This window comes from Gorilla gorilla, chromosome 5 (genome assembly GCF_029281585.2).
Source record: "Gorilla gorilla gorilla isolate KB3781 chromosome 5, NHGRI_mGorGor1-v2.1_pri, whole genome shotgun sequence".
NCBI classification, from domain to species: Eukaryota; Metazoa; Chordata; class Mammalia; order Primates; family Hominidae; genus Gorilla; species Gorilla gorilla.
This window is the reverse complement of record NC_073229.2, coordinates 49,260,420-49,284,910: the sequence shown is the minus strand read 5'-3', so window position 1 is coordinate 49,284,910 and position 24,491 is coordinate 49,260,420. Positions and strand designations below refer to the sequence as shown.

Here is a 24,491-nt window from a genome sequence, read left to right as displayed (position 1 = left end):
CTGCCTCCCAGGTTCAAGAGATTCTCCTGCCTCAGCCTCCCGAGTAGCCAGGACTACAGGCGCGCGCCACCACACCTGGCTAATGTTTTTGTATTTTTTGATAGAGACGGGGTTTCACCATGTTGCTCAGGCTGGTTGCGAACTCCTGACCTCGAATGATCCCCCCACCTTGGCCTCCCAAAGTGCTGGGATTACAGGCGTGAGCCACCGGGCCCGGCCAATTTATTTTATTTTTAAAGTATTATCATTTTTGTTATTTGAGACAGCAGTGGCGCGATCACTGCAGCCTCGACCTCCTGGGTTCAAGTGATCCTCCCACCTCAGCCTCCCAAGTAGCTGGGACTACAGGCGCATGCCACCACACCCCGCTAATTTTTTTCAACTTTTTTTTGTAGGGATGGGGTCTCGCTATATTGCCCAGGCTGGTCTCGAACTCTTGGGCTCAAGAGATCCTCCCTCCTTGGCCTCCCAAAGTAATGAGGTTTCAGTCGTGAGCCACTGCACCTGGCCTAACACAGTTTTTTGTTTTTGTTTCTGTTTTTGGTTTTTTTGAGATGGAGTCTCGCTCTTGTTGCCCAAGCTGGAGTGCAATGGCACGATCTCGGCTCACTGCAACCTCCGCCTCCCGTGTTCAAGCGGATTCTCCTGCCTCAGCCTCCCGAGTGGCTGGGATTACAGGCGCACGCCGCCACGCCCGGCTAATTTTTGGTATTTGTAGTAGAAACGGGGTTTCACCATGTTAGCCAGGCTGGGCGCGAACTCCTGACCTCAGGTAGTCCACCCGCCTTGGCCTCCCAAAGCGCTGGGATTACAGGCGTGAGCCACTGCAGTCCGGCCCTAATATAGTTTTTAAATTCATTCATTCCAAGGCTTTTGGGAGGCGCTCAGTGGCTTATAGTTTCCTCTCGAATTTCTTTCTTCCCGCAGTCTTTCTGGGCGGGCGTCTCCCGTCTGTTTCTTCCCATCTTCCCCCTTATCATCCTGGGACTGGATAATTCTTGAATAGTCTGGGAGGTAGCAGGGAACCCGAGTTCGGAGCCTCGACCAGAACCTCCAGACGGGAAATTGGAGCAGGTGGTGTCGTTCCTGGACGCTGAGGACCCCCTCCTCCCCTAACGCACAGCCCAACGATCCTAAAAGTAAAAACCCTGAGTTTCTGAGTCAAGACTGAGATGGTGGGGTGGGGACCGAGTAGGCGAGGATGGGGAGCCCAGCGGGTCCCCAGCGGAGAAAATGGGTGAGACGCCTGGGGCCGCGGTCTCCAGAATTCGCCTGGGAGGGAGAGTGGCGCTACGGCGCCGCCTTCCTGGGGAGCCGCTTCGGGCTCCGGATGTCCGCTGGGGCCCGATGCTTGGGTCCCGACGCGCGGTTCGCACTTTCCAGGTTTCTTCCCCAGGGAACAGAGCTTGAGCGGGGGGCCACCCCCCCGTCCTACCGGAGTTCTGAGGTGCGGTCAGGCGCGGAGAGCGGACGCCCAGCGCCAGATTCTGTGGGCTCCGGAGATCAGGCCCACTGAGCCGCAGCTGAGCACAGGCGGGGCAGGAAAAAGGACGAGGTGAGGGAAGGCGCTGGGTTCCTGGAACCCCAAGGGGACACTGAGCTGAGTACGTATCGCTTGGGATCCAGGTGTCCTTGTTTTAGGATGTCTGACAGGTGTCCCCAGGGTATGAGAAGTGGGACTGGGCACCCCCTATTTGCTTTTTTTTTTTTTTTTTTTTGAGACAGACCACATGTTTCCTATCTTGGAAAATGGTACCACTTCCTTGTGCAAGCCTACCCCTGTTCCCTCACCCCTCGTTCAGTCCAACAGCAAATCTGTCCAGTCTTCTAACTGTATCTCAGGTTCATTAGCCCCGCTTCCTCGTCCCTGCTCGTCTTCTGCCGGACCAGTCCGCCATCTTGTGACCGGACTCGGGAATAGCGTCCTACTTCCCGGCGGCCTCCACTCTTGACCCAAATGCAATGTGCAGCCATGGCAATCTTTTATAAACAGAAATCCGATCAAGTTACTCCTCTGCTGAAATCCCTCTGGTCAGTGGTTTAACTGTCGAGGTGCTCCTGGCAGCACTCTGCCCTCCCCACATCATTGCTGGTGGACTTGTCTCCCCTACTAGACTGTGCCCTGTGAGGGTGGAGACTTTGTGCAGGGTTGTATCCCCAACACCTGATGCAGTGATTCAATAAACATCTGTCCAATTAATAGGAAAGACAGTTCCTTTTCTCATTCCCCTATTGCTGGTCCCCTGCCCTCAAGCAGGATGTTATGCCCCAGAGTGGCTGTGGGTGCGAACATTCCGCCCCTCTGGCTGGTCTGGCACTGATTTCCACCCTGAGCTGGTGTTGCCTCTCTCCTTCCTCTTGGCCAACCTCTCTTCCACCAATATAAGCCCAAACTGGAGGCCAGCAGGCAGTCATGCGTTTTATGGCAGGCCCTGCAGGGAGCCAGAGTCTGGGTCCCCTGTGCTTCCACAGCAGCCCCCAAGCCCTCTACACGGTCCTCTTAATAGTGCTGGTCATGATGAGCTTGGTGTTTGGTAAGTGGCTCCAAGGGTTCAGAAGGGTCTCCTGGCCTGGATGGAGAAACCCACAGACACCAAGTGTCTGGGTACACCTGTCCAGGATGCTCAGGTAAACCCATGCAGGAGGAGAGATGGGACAGATGGGTTTGGTAGGGAATGCCTGCTCATGGACTGATGTGCAATCTGAAGATTTTTAAAAATTTATTATTATTATTATTATTTTTGAGATGGAGTCTCGCTCTGTATCCCAGGCCGGAGTGCAGTGGCGAGATCTCGGCTCACTGCAACCTCCACCTCCCGGGTTCAAGCGATTCTCATGCCTCAGCCTCCCGAATAACTGGGATTACAGGCATGAGCCACCAAGCCCAGCTAATTTTTGTATATTTAGTAGAGACGGGGTTTCACCATGTTGGCCAGGCTGGTCTCGAACTCCTAACCTCAGGTACCTGCCCGCCTTGGCCTCCCAAAGTGCTGGGATTACAGGCGTGAGCCACCGCACCCAGCCTCTGAAGGAGATTTCTAGTGACCACCCCAGGGCTGTCTCACTTCACAGCAGTGACCTGAATAGAGATACTGAAGGAATCCTCTCCGGATCTGAGGGCAACATAGAATAGGGAGGGTTAGGGAGTGTGCTGGATGAGAAAACCAGAATCCACAGGATAGAACAAGACTGAGTCCAGCCTGCTGGGCTCCCCACTTGGCTGCAAAGCACCAGCCACAGAGACACAGGATTCAAAGTGTTGGTTTAGCACTTTCCTCTGCCTAACACCAAGTGCTCTGCTGGGTCTGGGGATTTGTTAACATGTGGTCTGGCCTTAGGACCAGAGGAAAAGGGGGATGTATGTGTATGCAGTTGGGGAAGGAAGCAGAGAATTGGGGCTTTGATGGTTTTCTGAGACAGGAAGGGAGGGAGGAGTGGGGTTGAGTGGCCTGGAATCAGGCAGTGGTAGGGTGTGAGGTAGAATGGGGTGTGAGTGGGGTCAGCACTTCTCTGTGTTCTAGGTAAGTTTGTTCCTGTCAATTGGGAACCCCCTCAACCACTTCCATTCCCCAAATACCTGTGCTGCTACCGATGCCTCTTGGAGACCGAGGAGTTAGGGTGCCTTCTGGGATCTGACATCTGCCTCACCCCGGCTGGCAGCAGCTGCATCACTCTCCACATAAAGAACAGTAAGTGGCCTTCTCCTGTCATGGGCCCAGCACTCTCCCAAACGGAAACTCTCTCAGCCTCCTAAGCTGCACCCCAAGTCTTGTTCCCATAATCCCATAAGACATTGCTCCAATCCTGTCTTTTTTTTTTTTTTTTTTTTTTTTGCTGTTCTGTCACCCAGGCTGGAGTGCAGTGGCGCAATCTTGGCTCACTGCAACCTCCACCTCCCCAGTTCAAGCAATTCTTGTGCCTCAGTCTCCCAAGCAGCTGGGATTAAAGGTGCACGCCACCACGCCCAGCTAATTTTTTGTATTTTTAGTAGAGATGGGGATTCACCATGTTGGCCAGGCTGGTCTCGAACTCCTGACCTCAGGTGATCCACCCACCTTAGCTTCCCAGAGTGCTGGGATTACAGGCGTGAGCCACCGTGCCCAGCCTCTCTTCCCTTTTCTTCAGAGCCACACTCTGTCTCCACTTCCACTAACCTTCTCTCCTCAATCTGTAGCTGAATAGCTTCTACCCTATCAAGGTGCGCAGCTTTGACGGGGACCCTCCAGATCTCCAGGTGCCCTTGCCTGTCCTCACGCTGTCTGCTTCCGCATCTGTCTGCAGTTACTGCTGTTGTTGCTCTTCTCCTGCATCCTCCACGGCTTCTTCAGTCTCCTTCATGGAGCGTTTTCTCTCTGACCCTTAGTGGTTCATGTTCACCAAGGTTTGGTCCTTAGCTGTCTTCCCACTTCATATACTCAAAAGCAGAGGATTTTATCTGCTTTGCTGGCTTCAACCAGCAGCCACATACCACTTCCTTCTGAATCTGAATGTTATGTCAAACCGCTCTCCTCATATCCCGTTGACCACTGGACATCTCCCTCGCTGAAAATTGACTCCTTCCCGATGCCTGCTCTTCCACCGACCCCCCACCTTTCTTAAGTTAGCAAAAACGTAACACATAATATGTGCTAGGCACTGTTCTAAACACTTGCAATCCACTGAGGCAGGTATTATTACTATCTGCATTTTACAGATGAGGAAACAGGTGCAGAAAGGTCATAACCTTGCCTGAGTCTCACAGATGCTGAGCCAGAATTTGTGATGGCTCCAGAGATGGTGCTCTCAACAACCACTGCATGCAGCTGCCTGTGTTCAAATCCTCTTACTACCCTTTTAACATAGCCGATGCACAGATGTGGGTCAAATATCAGAGTATACAATACCATCAAACCAAAGTCTCCCGCTACTACCCTAACCCACCTGGCTCCCCTGCACATGTGACCACTTTTTTTACTTTCTGGATGATCCCTCCTGCAATCTTTTATGCACATTCCACCCTGCACAAATATGCTGTTTACTATTTTTTCACCTCTTCCCCCCCACCAACGCAAGATAGTAGCATCCCACTGTAAACATTATTCCACATTTAACAGTTAGGGGAACTGAATGTTCCGATATCAGTTTGTAAACAGCTTCCTTGTTTTATTGACCTGCTGTATACTACTCCATAGCATGCGCATATCACAGCTGATTTCCCCATCCCACTATTGATGGGCATTTTGGTCATTTCTCTCAAGCAGGGCAGCAGCAAACATCCCTGAACATGACTTCTTGGGATGCAGGCACAAAGATTTTTCTCTATTATGTATAACAGCAGCAGACATCATCTTATTCTCTTACTTTTGGTCTGAAAAATAAATCACAATACACCTCCTTCCTGCCACCCAATCTCCAAAACATTTCCCAGCTTTTTCTCACATGGTCCTATGGTGCTAGTTCTCCTCACTTGGCTCAGTAACTCCCAACTCCCCCTCCAACCATCACATTTCATATGGCTCTTTTCCTCCAGCCTTGCATGGGAACTTCAGTGGAGTTCCATGGCTGGTGAACACTGGGCATGTCCACCCATGCCTAACTACAGGAATCTTTTCTTTTTCTTTTTTTTGACTTATGAGTGTGGGGATGAGAGGATTTGGGGCTCTTCCTGGGGACTTCCGTATCACTGGTGCCCACTGTCCCTCCCCAGGCAGTGGTTCTGACATCATGGTGAGTGACTGCCGAAGTAAGGAGCAGATGAGTGATTGTTCAAATACCCGAACTTCTCCGGTGTCTGGCTTCTGGATATTCTCTCAATGCTGCTTCCTGGATTTCTGCAATGACCCTCAAAACAGAGGGCTCTATACTCCTTAGTGTGACTGCAGCAAACTTTGGTGTAAAATTCCACCAGTTTCCAGCCACCTTCCTGACTTCTATCTGGGCTTGGCCAGGACTTCTAGTCCCTCATACCAGCCCTCCTTGCCTCCCTCCAGCCACTGGACCCCAGCCTTGGCTCCTCCTCTTGGTTGACGCCCTTCAGCACACTTACTCCTACTCTGCACCCCCAGCCCTACTGCCCACCAGGTTTCCTCTCTTGTCCCCTAGTCCCTGGATGTTTCTCCCAAATAAATTTGTGTGCAAACTGGTATGTCTCTTTCTTCTGGTGGAGGTGAAGGCTGAGGGAGGTGCACCTGCCTAACTGCCCTACCATGGGTCAGGTAAGGGACCCCCAGCTCTGCTGAGCTGTGCTCTTGTCCTGCCTTGGTATGTGATTTGCTCTAGACACAAAAAGAGAAAGAGGAAATGAAAGCCCTCCTATGGTGAACGCCAGAAAGTTAGTGGGCATCCTCGGCAGTGCTGTCAGACCAGAGCTGTGTGGGGGCTGGGGGCGTTTAGAGGGCTATGTTGGTGGGAAGGGGGCTGCGAAAGGACCAGGCCCAGGTAGAAGGAGGTGGGTGAGAAGGCCACTCTTTTTTTGAGACAGTCTCACTGTCACCTAGGCTGGAGTGCAGTGGTGTGATCTTGGCTCATTGCAACTTCTGCCTCCCAGGTTCAAGTGATTCTTCTGCCTCAGCCTCCCGAGTAGCTGGGATTACAAGCACATGCCACCACGCCTGGCTAATTTTTATATTTTATTAGTAGAGACGGGGTTTCACCAGTTGGCCAGGCTGGTCTCGAACTCCTGACTTCAAGTGATCTGCCTGCGTTGGCCTCCCAAAGGGCTGGGATTACAGGCGTGAGTCACCCCCTGAGCTGAGAAGGCCACTCTCAAAGAGACGTTAGACCTATTGGAGTCCTGGTCTCTTCAATTCTGGGCCAAGCTCTTCAGCTTCTGAGGGTGTCTTCCAGGTTGACCTGCTATAAACCTGGGCCTTTCTCTGTCTTATACTGACGTCAGAGGTCACGGAGAAGGGTGGACTTAGCAAGGTGGGGGTTGGGGGGCACATTAAGGGTTTGTACCTCTCTTTGTACGCCAACTGCCTCATGACTTAATTATCATTGGTTTGGTGTTTTCCGTCAGAGTACAGGCCACACAGATTTGTTAACACGTGTGCAAAACACTGTATAGGTAAAAGTAGATGCGTACGATGCCATTTCCATCAAGCACAGACAGAACTCATCTAAGCTACTACCAGTCAGGACAGCGGCTACCCCAGAGCTGGGAAGAGCACCTGGGAGAGGGGAACAGAGGCAGGCTTGGCTGCGGGTAAAGGTCTTCACGCTGATTTGGTGGCTGGTTACACAGATGTGTGGTTTACAAAAATCCATCTTGTGATATATGCAAGCTTCTGAATGTTTTGTCAAAAAGGTTTGAAAATAAGTAAATCAGCCAGGTGAGCATGGTGGTGTGCATCTGTAGTCCCAGCTACTTGGAGGCTGAGGCAGAAGAATCTCTTGAGCCCAGGAGTTCAAGGCCAGCTTGGGCAACATAGCAAGAACCTTAGAAAAAAAAGCTGAACATTGTGTATGCATGACTCTAGGGCAAATATATTTTTTTGAGGGGGAAAAGGCCTTAACTTCTACTTGTGTATGCACATTTACATGTGTTTTCTCAATCATCTGAGGCACTATCCCTACTTGACAGGTGACCAAGGTGGGGCTGAAGAGACTGACATATCCAAGTGGTAGAGGGGCTGGGATTGGACCTCCCAGCCACAAAGCTGCACTGCTTTTCAGAAAAAGGTTTCATAACCCAAGTACTGGGCTGCAAGACTTGGAAGGGCAGACACCTGGCTATACTCATCTGGGAGTCCTGCTGCTCAATACCAAGCCTGACTCAGAGCAGCGTTATGTCCAGCATGTTTATCCAGTGTATGGAAAAGGCTGTTGTATCCATCCTTGCTTTCTATACGTTTGCACTATTTCAAAATTAAAATATTAGCATGAAGATCCAACCACTGCAGCCCAACATCAGTGCTCTCAGCACTTTGCCCCTCAAATTGGGCCCCTCGAGAGGGCATCCTGGATGCCAGAATCCTTGAAAGGAACTAAGGAATGGCAGGAGTCCAGGGCCCCAGCAGCAGGTAACTCTGGCATGTGGCTCTGAGTTCCTGAGTCTTTCTGGTTTAAAGAGAAAGTTTCTTTTTTTTTTTTTTGGAGACAGTCTCGGTCTGTCACCCAGGCTGGAGTACAGTGGCACGATCTCGGCTCACTGCAAACTCTGCCTCCCAGGTTCAAGCGATTCTCCTGCCTCAGCCTCCTGAGTAGCTGGGATTACAGACACGTGCCACCATGCCCAACTAATTTTTTTTTTTTTTTTTTTAGTAGAGATGGGCTTTCACCATGTTGGTCAGGCTGGTGTCGAACTCCTGACCTCATGATCCGCCTGCTTCGGCCTCCCAAAGTGCTGGGATTACAGGCAAGCCACCGCGCCCAGCCTTTTTTTTTTAAAAGACAGAGTTTCGCTCTTGTTGCCCTGTCTGGAGTGCAATGGCGTGATCTCAGCTCACTGCAACCTACACCTCCCCAGTTCAAGCAATTCTCCTGTCTCAGCCTCCCAAGTAGCTGGGATTACAAGCATGCGCCACCATGCCCAGCTAATTTTTCATATTTAGTAGAGACAAGATTTCACCATGTTGGTCAGGCTGGTCTCAAACCCGACCTCAGGTGATCCACTCACCTAGGCCTCCCAAAGTTCAGGGATTACAAGCATGAGCCACCGCACCTGGCCGAAAGTTTCTTTTCTTAGGTGAAAACACCTGGCATCATCAGGGTCTAACTTTCTAGGTTTTGTAGGGTATGTTTAAGGCTGGGAAGAATCACAGTCCCCATGCTTTGATCTCCAGCTAAGCAGAGGGTGGGGAGGGATGTGTGCCCTTTACAGGAGGCCGAGAGGAAGCGACAAACGCCAAGTGCAATGGAGAGGGCTCTGCAATCCTATCTGGATCCCAAACCTCACTAACCCTTTTTTTTTTTTTTTTTTTTTGAGACACAGTTTCACTCGTTGCCCAGGCTGGAATGCAATGGTGCGATCTCGGCTCATCGCCACCTCCATCTTCCAGGTTCAAGTGATTCTCCGGCCTCAGCCTCCCGAGTAGCTGTAATTACAGGTATGCGCTACCAAGCCCGGCTAATTTTGTATTTTTAGTAGCGATGGGGTTTCGCCATATTGGTCAGGCTGGTCTCAAACTCCCAATCTCAAGTGATCCGCCTGCCTCAGCCTCCCAAAGTGCTGGGATTACAGGCGTGAGCCACTGCGCCAGGCATTAACCCTCTTTAATCTGTGTTTACCTGCCCACACCTGAGCCTGACCCCACAAACAATGTGACACAGTTTTAGCCCAGTCCCAGTTTATTGTGGAGGAAAATGGGGGACATGGAGCTGAACAGAACAGACCCTTCCCTCTCCTCTCACAGGCCCCTAGGGAGATGGGTGTCAGGACTCAGTGAAGTGAAATGGGGCCGAGGAAGCCAGAGACTGACAAGAGAGCAAGAGAGGACAGGAGGCAGAACACCACCAGGACAGGCGGGGGTTGGTGGAGACAGTGAGGCAGGGACACAAGATTGCCAAGTCAGGACATCTGCACAGAATTCTATTCCTCATCCTTTTTTTTGGAGACGGAGTCTCACTGTGTCGCCCAGGCTGGAGTGCAGTGGCGCGATCTCGGCTCACTGCAACCTCTGCCTCCCGGGTTCAAGTGATTCTCCCGTCTCAGCCTACTGAGTAGCTGGGATTACAGAGGTGTGCCACCACACCCAGCTGATTTTTTCTATTTTTAATAGAGAGCGGGTTTTACCATGTTGGCCAGGCTGGTGTCAAACTCCCAATCGCAAGTGATCCGCCCACCTCGGCCTCCCAAAGTGCTGGGATTACCGGCGTGAGCCACCATGCCCGGCCTCCTCGTCCTTCTTGCTGCTAGTTCAGTCTGGTACTGGGTCTTAGAGACAAGGACAAGACAGGGGAAACAGAGCTAGATGTCAATAGGCAGGTGACTGGATTGAGAGGGATGGGGGATACTGGAACACTCAGATGATGGGGAAGGAATGGAGGAACCACTGTGCCTTTCTCAGGTCAGCCTGTCTGGGCAGAATCCACACTAGAGATTCTTTTCTAGGGGGAAGAACAGCACCAGAGCTCAGCCAGGCACAGTGGCTCACACCTGTAATCCCGGCACTTTGGGAGGCCGAGGAGGGCAGATTACGAGGTCAGGAGTTCGAGACCAGCCTGACCAACATGGTGAAACCCCGTCTCTACTAAAAATACAAAAAATTAGCCAGGCGTGGTGGTGCACGCCTGTAGTCCCAGCTACTCGGGAGGCTGAGGCAGGAGAATCGCTGGAACCTGGGAGGTGGAGGTTGTAGTGAGCAGAGATCATGCCACTGCACTCCACCCTGGGTGACAGAGCGAGACTTTGTCCCAAACAAACAAAAAAAACAGCACCAGAGTTCAAGAGAGAAAATTACACAAAAGTCATATAGATGCTAGTGGTACAACAGACGGAGGCCTAAGAAATCACAGTGACCAAAGAATGTGGGTGTTTTCAGAGAGGGCAGTGCAGGATGCTGAGGGTGTTACAGAAAGATATTTGCACTGTGGAATTCAGGAAGGGTGAGGTGTCAGAGTCCAGCCTGGGGAAGAACCAAAAGTCCTGAACTATTGAGGAACAAGTACATGCGGCGCAGCTCAGCAAAAGACAAGCCCAGGTTCAGGGACAGTGTGACCATGGGGTCCAGGCCATCAGGCTCCGTCCCAGCATGGAAACTGGGGAGGGGCAGGGAGAGGTTCAGGGCCTGGTAGAACCACTGAATCTGGGAGTCAGACAGAGGCAGGGCCAGGGGCCTGTCTTGGGGCTCCGGCAGAGAGCTCTGGAGTTGGGGGCTTGACCAGGAGTTGCAATAATCGTACCGGCAGCACTGGACCTGATACCAGTACTCTGCAAAGTAGGTGTTGCGTTTTTCTTGGCAGCGGTAGGAAATGTACTGTCCACAGCCTCGAACGATGAAGCGAACCTTGACATCTGAGGGAGAGGGGAAAGCTGATAACCCCTTCCAATAGCTTCCCATAGTCCAAGAACCCCTGCTACTGACTTTTCCCATCCTTCACCCAGACCTAACTTACTTCTAACCCAGACTCCTCCAAGAGGCTAGAAGAGTGAGCTCTGCTGGCCCCCTAGAACCTTAGACCCCTCCTTCCAAGATTCTTCTGTTTTTTTTTTGAGACAGGGTCTAGCTCTGTTACCCAGGCTGGAGCATGGTGGCGCAATCTTGGCTCACTGCAACCTATGCCTCCTGAGTTTAAGAGATCTCCCACCTCAGCCTCCCGAGTAGCTGGGACTACAGGTGCATACCACCATGCCTGGCTATTTTTTTGTAGAGACAGGGTCTCACTATGTTGCCTAGGCTGGTCTTGAACTCTAGAGCTTAAGTGATCCACCTGCCTCAGCCCCCCAAAGTGCTAGGGTTACAGGCATGAGCCATTGCACTCAGCCCCTCCTCTCTTCTTGTACCCCATGCCCGGAGCAGCCCTGATCTGTGAGAGGAGAGAAGACCAAGCCATTGGCTGCCCCACCAGCAGCCCCTTCCTGGGACCTTATTTACCATAATAGATGGTGATCACCATGCACAGGGATGAGCTGCTGATGGTACACTTCTCTGAGCCTGAAATGCATCCTACAGAAGGGTCTTCTACGAGGCAGAAGTGGCACGTCCAGATGTCGGGAACAGGAACTGGGGAGGCAGAAGGAGGGATGGAGGCACTGGGTCACTCTCAAATACCCTGGGCCAGTAGGAAGCCCGATTATCCATGGCCACGCTCCACCCCCTTCCTGGACTCAGTTACCCCTTCCTCCCTCCCTGCCCCTGGGCCCCACTTACCCTTTCCTACTGTGAAGCCCACCACGACCAGCACACCTACAAGCATATGGACCTTCATTTTGGAATTCTGGGGAGATGGGCAGTTCCTGAGGGGATGCCCTGAAACCCCACCTTCCTGTGACCATGCTCCTTAATCCTAAGCTGCAGGGTGGTTTTGACAAGGTCTGAGCAGGAGCTGCTGTAAATGCAGAGCTATATTCCTACTTGGGGCAGGATCCTGGCTGGGAAGGAAGTTATTACTTGGCAGGAGGGACAGCATGTCCTCACCCACAACGTCTGGTTCCTGAGTGTGGGAGCAATGGCCCAGATGGGGTAATACCTGGGCACTACCGGGTTCTTTATCCAGTGTCTACCTTTGTCTTGCATACCCTCCAAAGACCTATTCCCTCCCTTGGAAAGTCCATGGGTTAGTATCTATCTCTGCCACCATGTGCTGTCTTCGTCATACAACAGGGCCAATCCCCACTGTGCTGGGACAACCTGGCCAGGAAATCAAGCATCCCCATCCTTCTGAGATGAGCATTCTCAGCTCCACCAGCAGCAGGCACACACACATCACTGAGCAGCAATTCCGGACCTTGTCCCACCTCGTTCCACCCTTTAGTTATACTGACTTTAGGCTACTTTTCCTTTAGAACTAAAACTAAAAGATGGAGCTGCTGATTTAAGCCCCTTACAGTATAAACAGACAGTCATAGATATCCAAACAAATATTTCTCATCTTTGAAACATGCTTTGTCTTTTCCTTTTGACCTTGCACTTCATCACACGCAGTCCTAGGAATTCTGTTCTGCTCCATACTAAAAACACCACCCAATCCACTGAGCACAAATCTGTCCTGGTTTTCAATCTGGGGAGGGTGGGCTGGGCCATGAGGGCCCCTGGAGTCCAACACACCATCACCTTCCCTTCCCCAACAGCAAGCACCAGCAGACTAGCTCATGGCCTTTTCTTCTACTTTATTTCATATTCCCACCACAATAACGACTCCTTTAATTTAAACTAAAAACCATACAGGATTCCTGAAAGGGTGGCAAAAAAGAAAGAAGAGTCAAAGACTGCAGGACAGGTGGGGGAGGGAATCAGCGAATCGTCTTGACTGGGCTCTTGAAGTTGCTGGCGGCTTGGAGCTGCAGCTGGTAGGCCATCGGATGGATCTTGAAACCGTAGAGCCTAGGCCAGGGCAGAGGTCAGAGAGGCAGCAGCATGAGCCCCATCCAGGCCCTGCCAGTCACCTGCATTCCCACCTCCCCACCTAAGCTCCTCTATGGACCTGCTCAGAGCTAAAGCCTAGTGGTTCCCAACTTCTCAGCTCAAGAACATTCTACAATAAGGTAACTCAAGCACAGATAATCAAATAACTTTCCCACAGTCACTCAGCAGGGAGATGCCCTGATTCTGGGAGAAGCAGGCCTCAAGAAAGGGCCATGCCCTGTCCTCCCCTCTCTGGGGGATCTTGGGCCTTTCCTTTGACCCTTAATGACTCTCCCTGCTCCCTACCTGGGCACAAACTGGTTGGCAGGTCTCTTGGGCCGGTACTCGGGATGCACCATGAAGAGCATGTGAGGGAAACCAGTGCCGAAGTAGGCGCCATCCGTGTGATGGTGTCTTGATGACTTGGGTGTGTACACATCCATGCACTTGGGGCAGTAGAGCTTCACCATGGCTTCACCTGGGATGTCTGAAAGGCCTGGGAGACAGCCAGACTCAGCAGGCCAGGTATCCCCCTATTCCTACCTAACCTCCCCTCAGGACTCAGGCTCCAATGTGTTGAGCCCCAACTCCTTCCCATAAGACTGCCACACGGTGCCTTCCTTTCCCTTCTTCAACACTCACCAATGGGAAGCATTGGCTGGTTCTCACAGTACACACGAGGACAGTAACCAAAGTCTCCTTGCTGGTACTTTTCCAACTGAGGTGAATACAATGGAAGGGGTTGGCAGGTAGATGTAAAGAAGAGGCAACTCCCTTCGCAGCCCAACCCATACCACTCTGTCCCCCAATCCTCCCACCTCTGTCCAGAGGCCCCTTCTCTGGACTAGATGGGCTCTCAAACTTCTGTGTTGCCTTTCTTCCAATTAGGCAGGCTACAAACCATCAGAGCCATTTGTTGTTTGTTCCTTGAGGAAGAGGCAGTCTATCACAACTCTCTGATTCAAGGTCTGTCTCCCTCCCTGAAAACAATCCCTTCAGGATGACCCCCAATCAGAATTCAATTCCCAGGCCCAAGTTCTGGGGTTCTTCCCCTCTTCTCAGCTAGCTTCCTTAAACAGGGCTTAAACGTGACTTCTTGCTGCAGGAACCTGTGTCCCTCACAGCTCAGAAGGAAGCAGGTAGGAGCAGAGAGGCCTCACCATCTGGGCGATGCCACGGTTGGTAAGGATGTAGCGGGCGTGGATCAATCCATAAAGCATCTCGGCTGCCTGCTCAATCAGGTCACTCTGGTTGGGGTTGTCTTCCAGTTCTTCATCTGAAACACAGCCCGGCCAAATGCAACTACTTGTTTTTCAGCTTTCCTAGGTGCCCTGCCCATATCCAGGGGCTGCGCGCTATTCAGTTTGCCTAGCACCTACTTTTGGGCCTTACCCCATCCAACATCTGGGCATGGGACCCAGAAACCTGGGCTTCTGACCCTTGCATCAAACGAAGACAGCTCTGCCTTCCCTTCACACCTTTTCAGCCTCTGCTCCTTACTCTCCCTCCCAACTCCCTCCTCAATACATAACTGCAACAATGTCAATGCAGAAGATGAAACTCTAGACTGGAAGGTGCAAAGCAGGAGAAACAGACAACCAACCAGACCCATGAGGAAACGCATTTTGGAATAGGTCTGAATTGCGGATTTAGAAAACATGAGAACAAGTGATATACGTCACAAAACTAGACAAGAGTCAGGTGGAGGATCAAAATAAAGCATGAATTTGGGGTTAAAGAAATCAGAGAACCAAAGGAAATTTCAAAATTCAGGCAAGTGAATAGAGATTTGAAGAGAAAAATAGTGCACGCACACACACAAAACAACCCTGAGGGTGCCTCACCAGGCTCCAGGTCCAAGATCATGTCTAGAGCTTGTCGATAGTGAGGGACCTGCTCATTGAGTCCAGTAAGATTAAATTTGTCCTGGATGTAGTCTTCATCCACCTGTCAGGACATGGAAGCCAAGAGGGAACCCATATCAAAATCCTCATCTTTGACCTGGGCAAAATGCTCTAAGTGATGCCTTATCATCAACACAACTGCATCTGTTGTGCTTGTTTCTCACTCCCAACTCAGCAGAAGTACTTGTGTCTCTCCCTAGTTCACCTACACTCTCTCCCATAAAAGCTTTGGCTTTTCTTTTCTAAGGATAAGCAGGTACAGCAATCTTTTTCTTAGACATTCTTTTCAAGATCTTTGTCCCTACTCCACTCCTGTATCCCGTCTCTAGGAACCAGTTTTGTCCTCTCAGCTGGCTAAGGAAGGTGGAAGCTGAACAGCATGGTTTCTGAACAAAACATTTCAATGTGTAGCATTTCAATTTTCCTAAAGGCCACCTGAGACAAGTACTAGCAGTGCCACTTTAGTAACAAAAGATACAGGCCGGGCGCAATGGCTCACGCCTATAATCCCAGCACTTTGGGAGGCCGAGGCAGGCAGATCACTTGAGGTCTGGAGTTCGAGACCAGCCTGGCCAACATAGTGAAACCCTGTCTCTACTAAAAATACAAAAATTAGCCAGGCATGGTGGCAGGCATTTATAATCCCAGCTACTTGGGAGGCTGGAGCAGGAGAATCGCTTGAACCTGGGAGGCAGAGGTGGCAGTAAGCCGAGATCGCACCACTACCCTCCAGCCTCGGTGACAGAGTGAGACCCAGTCTCAAAAAAAAGAAAAAGACACAAATTGACTAGCCCAACGTTATATTGCTCGACGGTGGCAGACTCAGGACTTGGGCCCCAGTTTTGCCACTTTAGCACAGGTTCGTCGGGGTTTATAGAGGGGACTCTTTGCTGATAGGAAGTTTTCAAATAGCATGTAAGAGAACAGTGTAGAAGTGGAATATGTGAAGGAACGTCTGGTGGGAAGATATGTGAAGCTGGCAAGTAGGGAGGTTGAAGAGAACTCACTTCACAGAAGAATTCATTGCCACGGAGCCCACAGAACCAGGAAATCCAGGACACCTCCTCTGAGCTGCTCATCTTCACGTCAGCTAGAAAGAGAACAGTGTCAGTAAAGCTCAAGTTCTCCTTCCCTGCCTCTGGTATCCTCCCTCCTCCCACATTCGGCCCTCCAACCACGGGAGAATTCGGAACCACCCTTTCTTAAAGCAACCCAAACTCTGAAGCACTCCTCTCCAGCTCCTCTAATTTACATCTCAGCCCCTTTTCTTTGAAGTTAAACATTCTTTGGGGTCCCACCACTTGAAAGAAGCCAACAGATACTTTGACCCACCAGCCCGACCCACATCCCTGGAGCTCCCGAAGGCCAGGGCCCTCTCTCCTCTGTGTCAACTCCGGCAGAGACCTCGACTCAGGCTCCCTACCAATGCAAGTCTCTGCATGACCCCGACGCCTTTCCCAAGGGTTTCCAAGTTTATCATTCTCAAGCAAGAACCGGGCTCCTCCTTTTCTCACGGGTTGGGGGCGATTGTCAGGTCCCTTTCACCGGAATCCACACATCCCCCCTCCGCTCCTCAGGCCACCTCTCCCTCCTTCGTGCCGGACCTGGTCGCTTCCTCCCCCGCCCCCACATCAAAGTCCGGAGACCCCATGTGCCGCTCCCAGAGACAAGGGACTCGGAGCAGCGACGACTTCAGACTCACCGGCTGGACGGGGACCAGGACTGGGGTGGGGTAGGGAAGTTGCTACTTCCAGGGAACGGCGGCAACCGCTACAGCGCAGGCCGCGGACCCGACCGCGGCAGGCGAAGTAGGGTGGGGGGAGTGGAAATTAGGGAGGGTGGGGAAGAGGGCAACACGCAAGCGCCAAGGGTCAGGTGCCGCGGTGGATGCCGGGACATGGAGTCCCCGGTAGAGAAAGAAACTGGCTAAATGAGAGAAAGCGAACTACCAATCCCAGGATGACCCGCGCACGACCTGGCTGTCACGAAGCCCCAGAGGAGGGCGCTTGCGGGCGGGGCACAACGAGAAGCCACCGGAAGCGGAAGCCAGGTATGGCGTTCGGGGCCCGGGAGTCTGGGCAATACAGTTTTGTGCTCACTGGGTGAAGAGGCTGACTTAGGGCGGGGAAAGGAGGGAGCCAGGCTGGATCCCTTTCCGCAGCTCTCCTCACGTTCCCCTCTAGTCCCGGCGCGGCGCTGCTGCCCAGGGGACTGGCCTATCCTCGGCCAATCCGCTGGGTCCTTATTGCCTGTTCGGCCCCTAGTGCGAATCAGTCCCGCCAGAGACCCTTGACGGGCATACTGTTTCCTCCGGGCTCCTGCCTCATGAGGGGAGAGGTGCGGCTTGGCTCCGTGCGTAGGGACTTGGGTGCGGTGGGGTGGGGTGGGGTGGGGTGGGGTGGGCTGGGCGGTGTGAGAACTGGAACGTCCCAGTGCGCTAACCTGAGGTGGTGCCAGCCATTCTGCTCGTCCCTTTGCACTTCTCCATTTCCCCTTAGGCTCTAAGTGTGACCTTCGAACCCTGGTCAGAGTGATGGTGAGGGGCAGGCGTGACGTTATTTCATTACACGGCTTCTCGGCATTCCACAGGTTTCCCTCCGTCTCCTGAGGGCCTTTCCTAACCCACAGAGTGGATTCCTGGCTCCAGAAAATGGGCTTGGAGCGGGGGGCCACGTTGAGGAAGGCGAAGGGCATTGTGGGGGCGTTATGTAAAAGTAGGACCCCAACCGACAGATCCTAGTGCTCGCGCCACCTGGGCGCGCGGAGCTTTGCTCGTTTACTATTGGAAAAGTTCCAGCGCGGGAAACTGAACCCGGAGCTTTGCGCACGCCTGAGCCCTCAAGTAATGTGGGTTGTGGTTTTTGTTGTTGTTGTCGCCACGCATGCGTCTTCGTGCCGTGTGGCTATTTGATTGTGTCAACTCTTCTGATTAGAATGGCGCCATTTTGCGGTACGGAAGCTACACAGCAACACGTATTGGAGACTCTCCCCGAGATCTTCTAGGGAGTGACCCATCTATTTTTGTTTGGGAAGAGGAAACTCCGAAATGGGATCGCGGAAGACTTAAAGGGACAGGCTGATTTTTTTTTCCTACTGGTATGTCTTACGGGGTGGGAAAGTGGTTTCAGAAAGAGGCTGGTATTTATTGTTGGTGAGGATGGGGGTGGGGGCCGGACGCAGGACCTCTGGACAACAGTCTCATGGAGTTTTATTAATCTTTACTGAGGAGCAAAGTCGGTATTGTAGGGTTCCATGTTTTTACGCAAAGTCTCTCTCCCTTAGGCCCTGCAGAGTCCTAAGTTGTGGGGTTACTTTAGCGGCAGGAAAGTGTTTTTGACTACTTTTTCTCATCCCAGCAGGTCTCTGAGGCTGTGGTTGCTACAGGGTCACCACGAGCTTGGCTTACTTGTCTCATCCTTCCCTTGCCTGGTATCATTTTCTCAGTTCTCCCAAAAGCCATGTCCCGGCCCTTGCTCATCACCTTCACCCCAGCCACTGACCCCAGCGACCTCTGGAAGGATGGGCAGCAGCAGCCACAGCCCGAGAAGCCAGAGTCCACCCTGGATGGGGCTGCAGCCCGAGCTTTCTATGAGGCCCTGATTGGGGATGAGAGCAGCGCTCCTGACTCCCAGAGATCTCAGACTGAACCTGCCAGAGAAAGAAAGAGAAAGAAAAGAAGAATAATGAAGGCACCAGCAGTAGAAGCAGTGGCAGAAGGAGCATCAGGAAGACATGGACAAGGGAGATCCCTTGAGGCTGAGGATAAGATGACTCACCGGATACTGAGGGCAGCCCAGGAGGGGGACCTGGCAGAACTTAGGAGACTGCTGGAACCGCATGAGGCAGGAGGAGCTGGGGGGAATATCAACGCCCGGGATGCCTTCTGGTGGACCCCACTGATGTGTGCTGCTCGAGCGGGCCAGGGGGCAGCTGTGAGCTATCTCCTGGGCCGTGGGGCTGCCTGGGTGGGGGTCTGTGAGCTGAGTGGCAGGGATGCGGCTCAGCTCGCTGAAGAAGCTGGCTTCCCTGAGGTAGCCCGCATGGTCAGGGAGAGCCATGGAGAGACAAGGAGCCCGGAAAACCGGTGAGGGGAAACTTTAGCTCAGACCCATGTCTCATTGTGTTCTGCCTCTCCCAGCCACACCACACCAGACGCCCCAGCACAGTGCTGAAGAGTTCTTTCCTTATCCTCATGTGTAGGTTGACAGGGTAGTATAGTCAAGTGGTTATGAACATGAGCTCCCTGGATTTAAAGCCTGATTCCACTTACTTGGGCAAACAACCTAATGTCTACATGTTCCAGTTTTCTCATCTTAGAAATGGGGGTAGTAAGAATTGTCATTAGGATTCAATGGGTTAATATATGTAAAATGCTAGAATAGTGCATGGCGCATAGTATGCAATACATGAATGTTAGCTATAGTCATTATGACTAATGTCCCTCCCCTTGCCCAAGAGTTTGCTAGGTCTGGTTACCATTTTTTTCTTTCAACTATTCTGCTCTGGATCCCACAATGGTTTAAAGAAATTTGTTTTTAAGACAAGTCAAGTGCAGTAGTGAGAAGGAGGGGAAAAGTGGAGTAAGGAGTTTGATCTGTAACTGAGTGAACAATTAATTCAGATAACTCACCACCACCTTTGGACCAGCCTGGATCCCTCACTGTTAAGTAGGAAGGAAGGCAATTTGTCCCTTTTTTTTTTTTTTTTTGAGACAAAGTCTCACTCATCTCACTCTGTCGCCCAGGCTGGTGTGCAGTGGTGTGATTTCAGCTCACTGCAACCTCTGCTTCCTGGGCTCAAGCATATTTTTTGTAGAAAGGCTTTGCCGGGACATGGTGGCATGTGCCTGTAATCCCGGCTACTTGGGAGGCTGAGGCAGGAGAATCGCTAAGGTGGAAGTTGCAGTGAGCCAAGATCGTGCCACTGCACTCCAGCCTGGGCAGCAGAGCAAGACTCCATCTCACAAAAAAAAAAAGCAGGCGTTGCCATTTTGCCCAGGCTGGTCTCAAACTCCTGAGCTCAAAGCCATCTGCCCGCCTCTGCCTCCCAAAGTGTTGGGATTACAGGCGTGAGCCACTATGCCTAGCTGGCAATTTGTTCCTTAGCAGAAAAGCTGAAAAGATCCTATCCTACCCTGCCAGCCCCCTCTGAGGCCTCAACTCTTCCCCTTTTCCTTCCCCTGCCCTTAATGCTTTTTCTTCTTTCTCTGCAGGTCTCCTACTCCCTCCCTCCAGTACTGCGAGAACTGTGACACCCACTTCCAAGATTCCAACCACCGCACATCCACTGCTCACCTGCTGTCACTGTCGCAGGGTCCTCAGCCTCCCAACCTTCCACTTGGGGTGCCTATCTCCAGCCCGGGCTTCAAACTGCTGCTGAGGGGGGGCTGGGAGCCAGGAATGGGGCTGGGACCCCGGGGTGAGGGCCGTGCCAATCCCATCCCCACTGTCCTCAAGAGGGACCAGGAAGGACTAGGCTACAGATCAGCACCCCAGCCCCGAGTGACACATTTCCCAGCTTGGGATACCCGAGCTGTGGCTGGGAGGGAGAGACCCCCTCGGGTGGCCACACTGAGCCGGAGGGAGGAAAGAAGGAGGGAGGAGAAAGACAGGGCTTGGGAGCGGGATCTAAGGACTTACATGAACCTCGAGTTCTGACTTTGGTAAAGTCTGACCCTAGTCTGCTGCTGAAGTCTGAACTTGGGCCTCTGACCTGGGCCCTTTGACTTCGCCTTCCTGGGATCTGCCCAGATGCAGATCCTCAAGTTTTTGGTCAATAGGCTCTGTCTTCGTGAGAGACGGGCTGAGAGTGAGAAATAAATCAACCATTTGTGGTTTATTCACTTTTCTGGAAGCTATTTTGAGGAAGCCAAACAGAAGCCTGGGAGCCACATGCAAGTCCCACCTGAGTCAGAAGGGGCAGCCTCTCCAGGTGGCATGATAAGGTCACCTCCCTGCCAATCTGGGTTCACTTTCAGGTCCCAGCCCCTCCTGGGAGTCCCCCACCTATTCTTTCAACCCCCCTGGACCAAGAATTGCCCAGCTTCGTGCAAGTCTCACTTCCCCCAGGAGGAGTTCCCTGACTACAGCCAATTCACTGATTTCACAAACATAAGTCCATATACCATGTGCCAAGAATATAGGTAAAGACATTCCCCACCCTCAAAGAGTTCACAGCTGGAGAGGGAAAGTGCCATGTTATCAATTTTTTTCTTTTTTTTTGAGATGCAGTTTCGCTCTCATTGCCCAGGCTGGAGTGCAATGGCATGATCTCGGCTCACCACAACCTCTGCCCCCCGAGTTCAAGGGATTCTCCTGCCTCAGCCTCCCCAGTAGCTGGGATTACAGGCATGCTCCACCACGCCCAGCTAATTTTGTATTTTTAGTAGAGACAGGGTTTCTCCATGTTGGCCAAGCTGGTCTTGAACTCCCGACCTCAGGTGATCCGCTGGCCTCGGCTTCCCAAAGTGCTGGGGTTGCAGGCATGAGCCACCACTCCTGGCCCATGTTATCAAATATTATAATGCAGGATGATAAGGGAAGTCAAGGCCTCTAGAGATGAGAATGGGTAGGGTTTTGCTGGAAGAGGCCAGTGTGATAGGAAGGCCCACGATTATCAAGCTTGTACACTTAGTTGAACTGGGACCAGAACTCTAGCCTCCAAATCTAAACTTTAAGTCAAACTTCTTTGTTCCACCCATTTGTCTACACTTTTCTTTCCCACACTTCCCCACTCTCCCACCACCCACCCTCTTGTCTTGCTCATGCCGGGTGGTAGGCACAAGAAGAGCTCACTGTTGTGAAATCCAGGAATTCAAATTTGCAGAGAGGGGCAGGGGAGGGCTGTTCAAGTCGCAAGACTCATTTTTTCTTTTCTGGGAAAGCCTTTCATGAAGTCTTGGATGCGAAATGGAGGAGTGGTGGGGGATGTGGAGAAGAACCCAGGGGCAGGGGGCTGTAGGGGGCGACCGAGTTTAGGGAAGCATGAGAAACCCGGGAAAATGGGGAGCTGGGTTTATATTAAAGTCCTGGTCCTTGCTGATCTCGGTTTGGCGGTCCGGCGCGCACAGACAGCGCGGGGTATACGGGGGCGGTCTATTCGCAGGGTCCGCCCCATGAGCTGCGGCACCGCCCCCGCGGGTCCTTCCAGTCCTGGTGCAGCTGCTTCCGGGCTTCGCGGCTCCCGGCGGCTCCCCGAGGCCGCGGCCCCGACGCTGGGCCCGGGAGCGGTCCCCGCGCACAGCGCCCGGACGCGTGGGTCCCGAAGTAGGCCCGCGCTTTGCTTCGTAACTGGGGATCTCTGAGGACATCTTAGTTCTGACCTTGTGGAGGCCGCGTCTCTGCTGCGTGTTCGCGGGCCAGTCGGGCCACTTTGTAGAAATCATAGCCCTCTAAATCAAGGGACGAACGCTGCTGGCTGGAGTTTGCTGGACACTTTCATTCCACCTCCTAACAAAGAGAATTCCTATTCCTTGAGGTCCCTTGGGGCAGCAGTTAAAGACTACACGATCCAGGAGCACCTAGGACCTGGGGCCACCTTCCTGCCCGCTTTATTGGATGGAGCACTGCCTCCCCAGTTTCTGGGACACCTTGGGGTGTGGCCTTGGTGAGTGAAACTTGGGGTGCTGCCTGCTGGGAAGGAAATCCGGAAACGCAGAGAGGACTCTCTGGTGGTGACCCAGGCCTTGTCAGATCTGAGATTCTTGGAATCTCAGATTGTGGGGGTGTGGATGGTGAATGAATTTGGGTATGCCCCCCTTTACCCCAGAACTGAAGAGGAAGCAAACTACTTGCCACAGTTGAGGCTGCATGACTATTCAGAGAAGGGAGGAGCCACTTCTGAATTCAGAGTAGGACTGCATCACCAGGCAAATACCTGTTCTGAGCCAGAAAGACTCTGGCTTCTGAGGAGATCCTGAGAGTCTGAGTAGTGCCAGGAAGCAGCCTCAGAATTTGGGGGCCCATTACACACCCCAGCCATGTTCCTGCGACGGCTTGGTGGCTGGCTACCTCGCCCTTGGGACCGCCGGAAACCAATGAGGCCTGACCCGCCTTACCCAGAACCCAGACGGGTGGACAGCTCCTCGGAGAATTCAGGAAGTGACTGGGATAGTGCCCCAGAAACCATGGAAGATGTGGGGCATCCCAAGACTAAGGACTCGGGGGCATTGAGGGTTTCTAGGGCTGCTTCCGAACCAAGCAAGGAGGAGCCCCAAGTTGAGCAGCTAGGGAGCAAAAGAATGGATTCCCTCAAGTGGGACCAGCCTATCTCTAGCACTCAAGAGTCTGGGAGACTGGAGGCTGGAGGGGCCAGTCCCAAACTCGGATGGGATCATGTGGATTCAGGTGGCATCAGGAGACCAGGGGTGTCCCCTGAAGGGGGACTGAGCGTCCCTGGGCCAGGAGCCCCATTGGAGAAACCTGGTAGGCGTGAGAAGCTGTTGGGCTGGCTGCAGGGGGAACCAGGAGCTCCCTCCCGGTACTTGGGGGGCCCAGAAGAGTGTCTGCAGATCTCCACCAACCTGACCCTGCATCTTCTGGAGCTGCTGGCCTCTGCCCTGCTGGCCCTGTGCTCACGACCACTGCGGGCAGCCTTGGACACACTGGGCCTGCGTGGACCGCTGGGCCTCTGGCTACATGGCCTACTGTCCTTCCTGGCTGCCCTGCATGGGCTCCATGCTGTTCTGAGCCTACTTACTGCCCACCCTTTGCACTTCGCCTGCCTCTTTGGTCTCCTGCAGGCCTTGGTGCTGGCTGTCAGCCTCCGGGAGCCCAATGGGGATGAGGCGGCCACTGACTGGGAGAGTGAGGGGTTGGAGAGGGAAGGTGAGGAGCAGAGGGGAGACCCGGGAAAGGGGCTGTGACCGTGGGGTGGGGGCAAAGGGTGAAGAGAGTGTGGGCTTTAGGAGAAAAGTGTGAGGCATGACCCAAATTGTAAGCATAGGGACCTCAGGGATGGGGAAGAAACCCCAGAGTACGAGGGTGCAGGGCCCCCCTTCATACACAGGAGAGAACAGAACTATTTAGGGTGTTTGTGTTTATGGATAGTGAGGGCACTGCCCTTGGATTCACCAGCTGTTATTTTTGCTTTTACTTTTCTCCCACCTTCAGTTTTTTTTTTTTTTTCCACCTCCACTTTTTAAAAGCAAAAAAAAAAAAAGTGTGGTGGTGGAGAATAAAGACCAAAGGGTCCTCTCTACCTTTCAAAACTCTCCTGGGGTGGAGGAGACCAGGGCAGGATAGACAGACCTCTGCAGTAAGAGAGTGGTTGGGAAACCCAGGGTGTTCCTTGGATCTCAGGATCTGAGCCATCGAGGGAAGAGTGGGGCTGCTAGGCAAGTGGATTAGGGGGTCTGGATAGGGCCCCACAGGTGACAGGGAGCCTGCAGGGCGGATCTGGTGATCATGGGAGCCAGAGGGAGTGGGGACAGTGCAGGCAGTATTGGCAGACGGGCCAGTGCAGAAGGGCTGGTAGTTCAGGCAGTGTGGGGGAAGCACTGAAGCCTGTAGTCCCCACTTGGGGGCTAGGGGTTTGCTCACTCAGCAATAAATAACTGTGTCACATCAAATCCTAAATATACCACTACAAAGTGAGAGTTACTGCC

At 52.6% G+C, this 24,491-nt stretch overlaps 5 protein-coding genes across 16 annotated transcripts; 3 read left to right on the top strand and 2 right to left on the bottom strand.

The window, feature by feature from the left end:
• Positions 1-2,413: 2,413 nt before the first annotated feature.
• On the top strand, positions 2,414-6,112 carry LY6G5C (lymphocyte antigen 6 family member G5C). The gene is made up of 3 exons (XM_004043676.5): positions 2,414-2,534; positions 3,522-3,689; positions 5,687-6,112. The coding sequence occupies exons 1-3, from the start codon at positions 2,414-2,416 to the stop codon at positions 5,848-5,850; spliced, it is 453 nt and encodes a 150-aa protein (XP_004043724.4). The 3' UTR covers positions 5,851-6,112.
• Positions 6,113-9,249: 3,137 nt separating this feature from the next.
• Positions 9,250-12,589, bottom strand: LY6G5B (lymphocyte antigen 6 family member G5B). Its single transcript, XM_004043674.5, has 3 exons — positions 11,790-12,589; positions 11,514-11,642; positions 9,250-10,933 (listed from the first exon to the last, which is right to left on the bottom strand). Exons 1-3 carry the CDS (start codon positions 11,845-11,847, stop codon positions 10,533-10,535), a joined length of 588 nt encoding a protein of 195 aa, XP_004043722.2. The 5' UTR covers positions 11,848-12,589; the 3' UTR covers positions 9,250-10,532.
• A 142-nt stretch (positions 12,590-12,731) lies between these two features.
• Positions 12,732-17,477, bottom strand: CSNK2B (casein kinase 2 beta). Of its 2 annotated transcripts, none has more exons than XM_004043665.4 (7): positions 17,330-17,477; positions 15,895-15,977; positions 14,828-14,930; positions 14,144-14,259; positions 13,626-13,701; positions 13,290-13,479; positions 12,732-12,962 (listed from the first exon to the last, which is right to left on the bottom strand). In XM_004043665.4, the coding sequence occupies exons 1-7, from the start codon at positions 17,373-17,375 to the stop codon at positions 12,872-12,874; spliced, it is 705 nt and encodes a 234-aa protein (XP_004043713.1). In that variant the 5' UTR covers positions 17,376-17,477; the 3' UTR covers positions 12,732-12,871. The 2 variants fall into 2 exon arrangements, with proteins under 2 accessions (XP_004043713.1, XP_004043712.1); XM_004043664.5 differs by lacking the exon at positions 17,330-17,477 and adding an exon at positions 16,590-16,724.
• GPANK1 (G-patch domain and ankyrin repeats 1) lies at positions 16,689-20,725 on the top strand. Of its 11 annotated transcripts, none has more exons than XM_063707129.1 (4): positions 16,689-16,937; positions 17,821-17,983; positions 18,247-18,971; positions 20,100-20,725. In XM_063707129.1, exons 3-4 carry the CDS (start codon positions 18,346-18,348, stop codon positions 20,542-20,544), a joined length of 1,071 nt encoding a protein of 356 aa, XP_063563199.1. In that variant the 5' UTR covers positions 16,689-16,937; positions 17,821-17,983; positions 18,247-18,345; the 3' UTR covers positions 20,545-20,725. The 11 variants fall into 11 exon arrangements, with proteins under 11 accessions (XP_063563199.1, XP_063563193.1, XP_055246007.1 ...); XM_063707123.1 differs by having other exon boundaries at positions 16,804-16,937; positions 18,244-18,971; XM_019029081.4 differs by having other exon boundaries at positions 16,936-17,224.
• A 1,210-nt stretch (positions 20,726-21,935) lies between these two features.
• C5H6orf47 (chromosome 5 C6orf47 homolog) lies at positions 21,936-24,482 on the top strand. Its single transcript, XM_004043675.5, has one exon. It carries the CDS (start codon positions 22,866-22,868, stop codon positions 23,748-23,750), a length of 885 nt encoding a protein of 294 aa, XP_004043723.1. The 5' UTR covers positions 21,936-22,865; the 3' UTR covers positions 23,751-24,482.
• Positions 24,483-24,491: the final 9 nt, after the last annotated feature.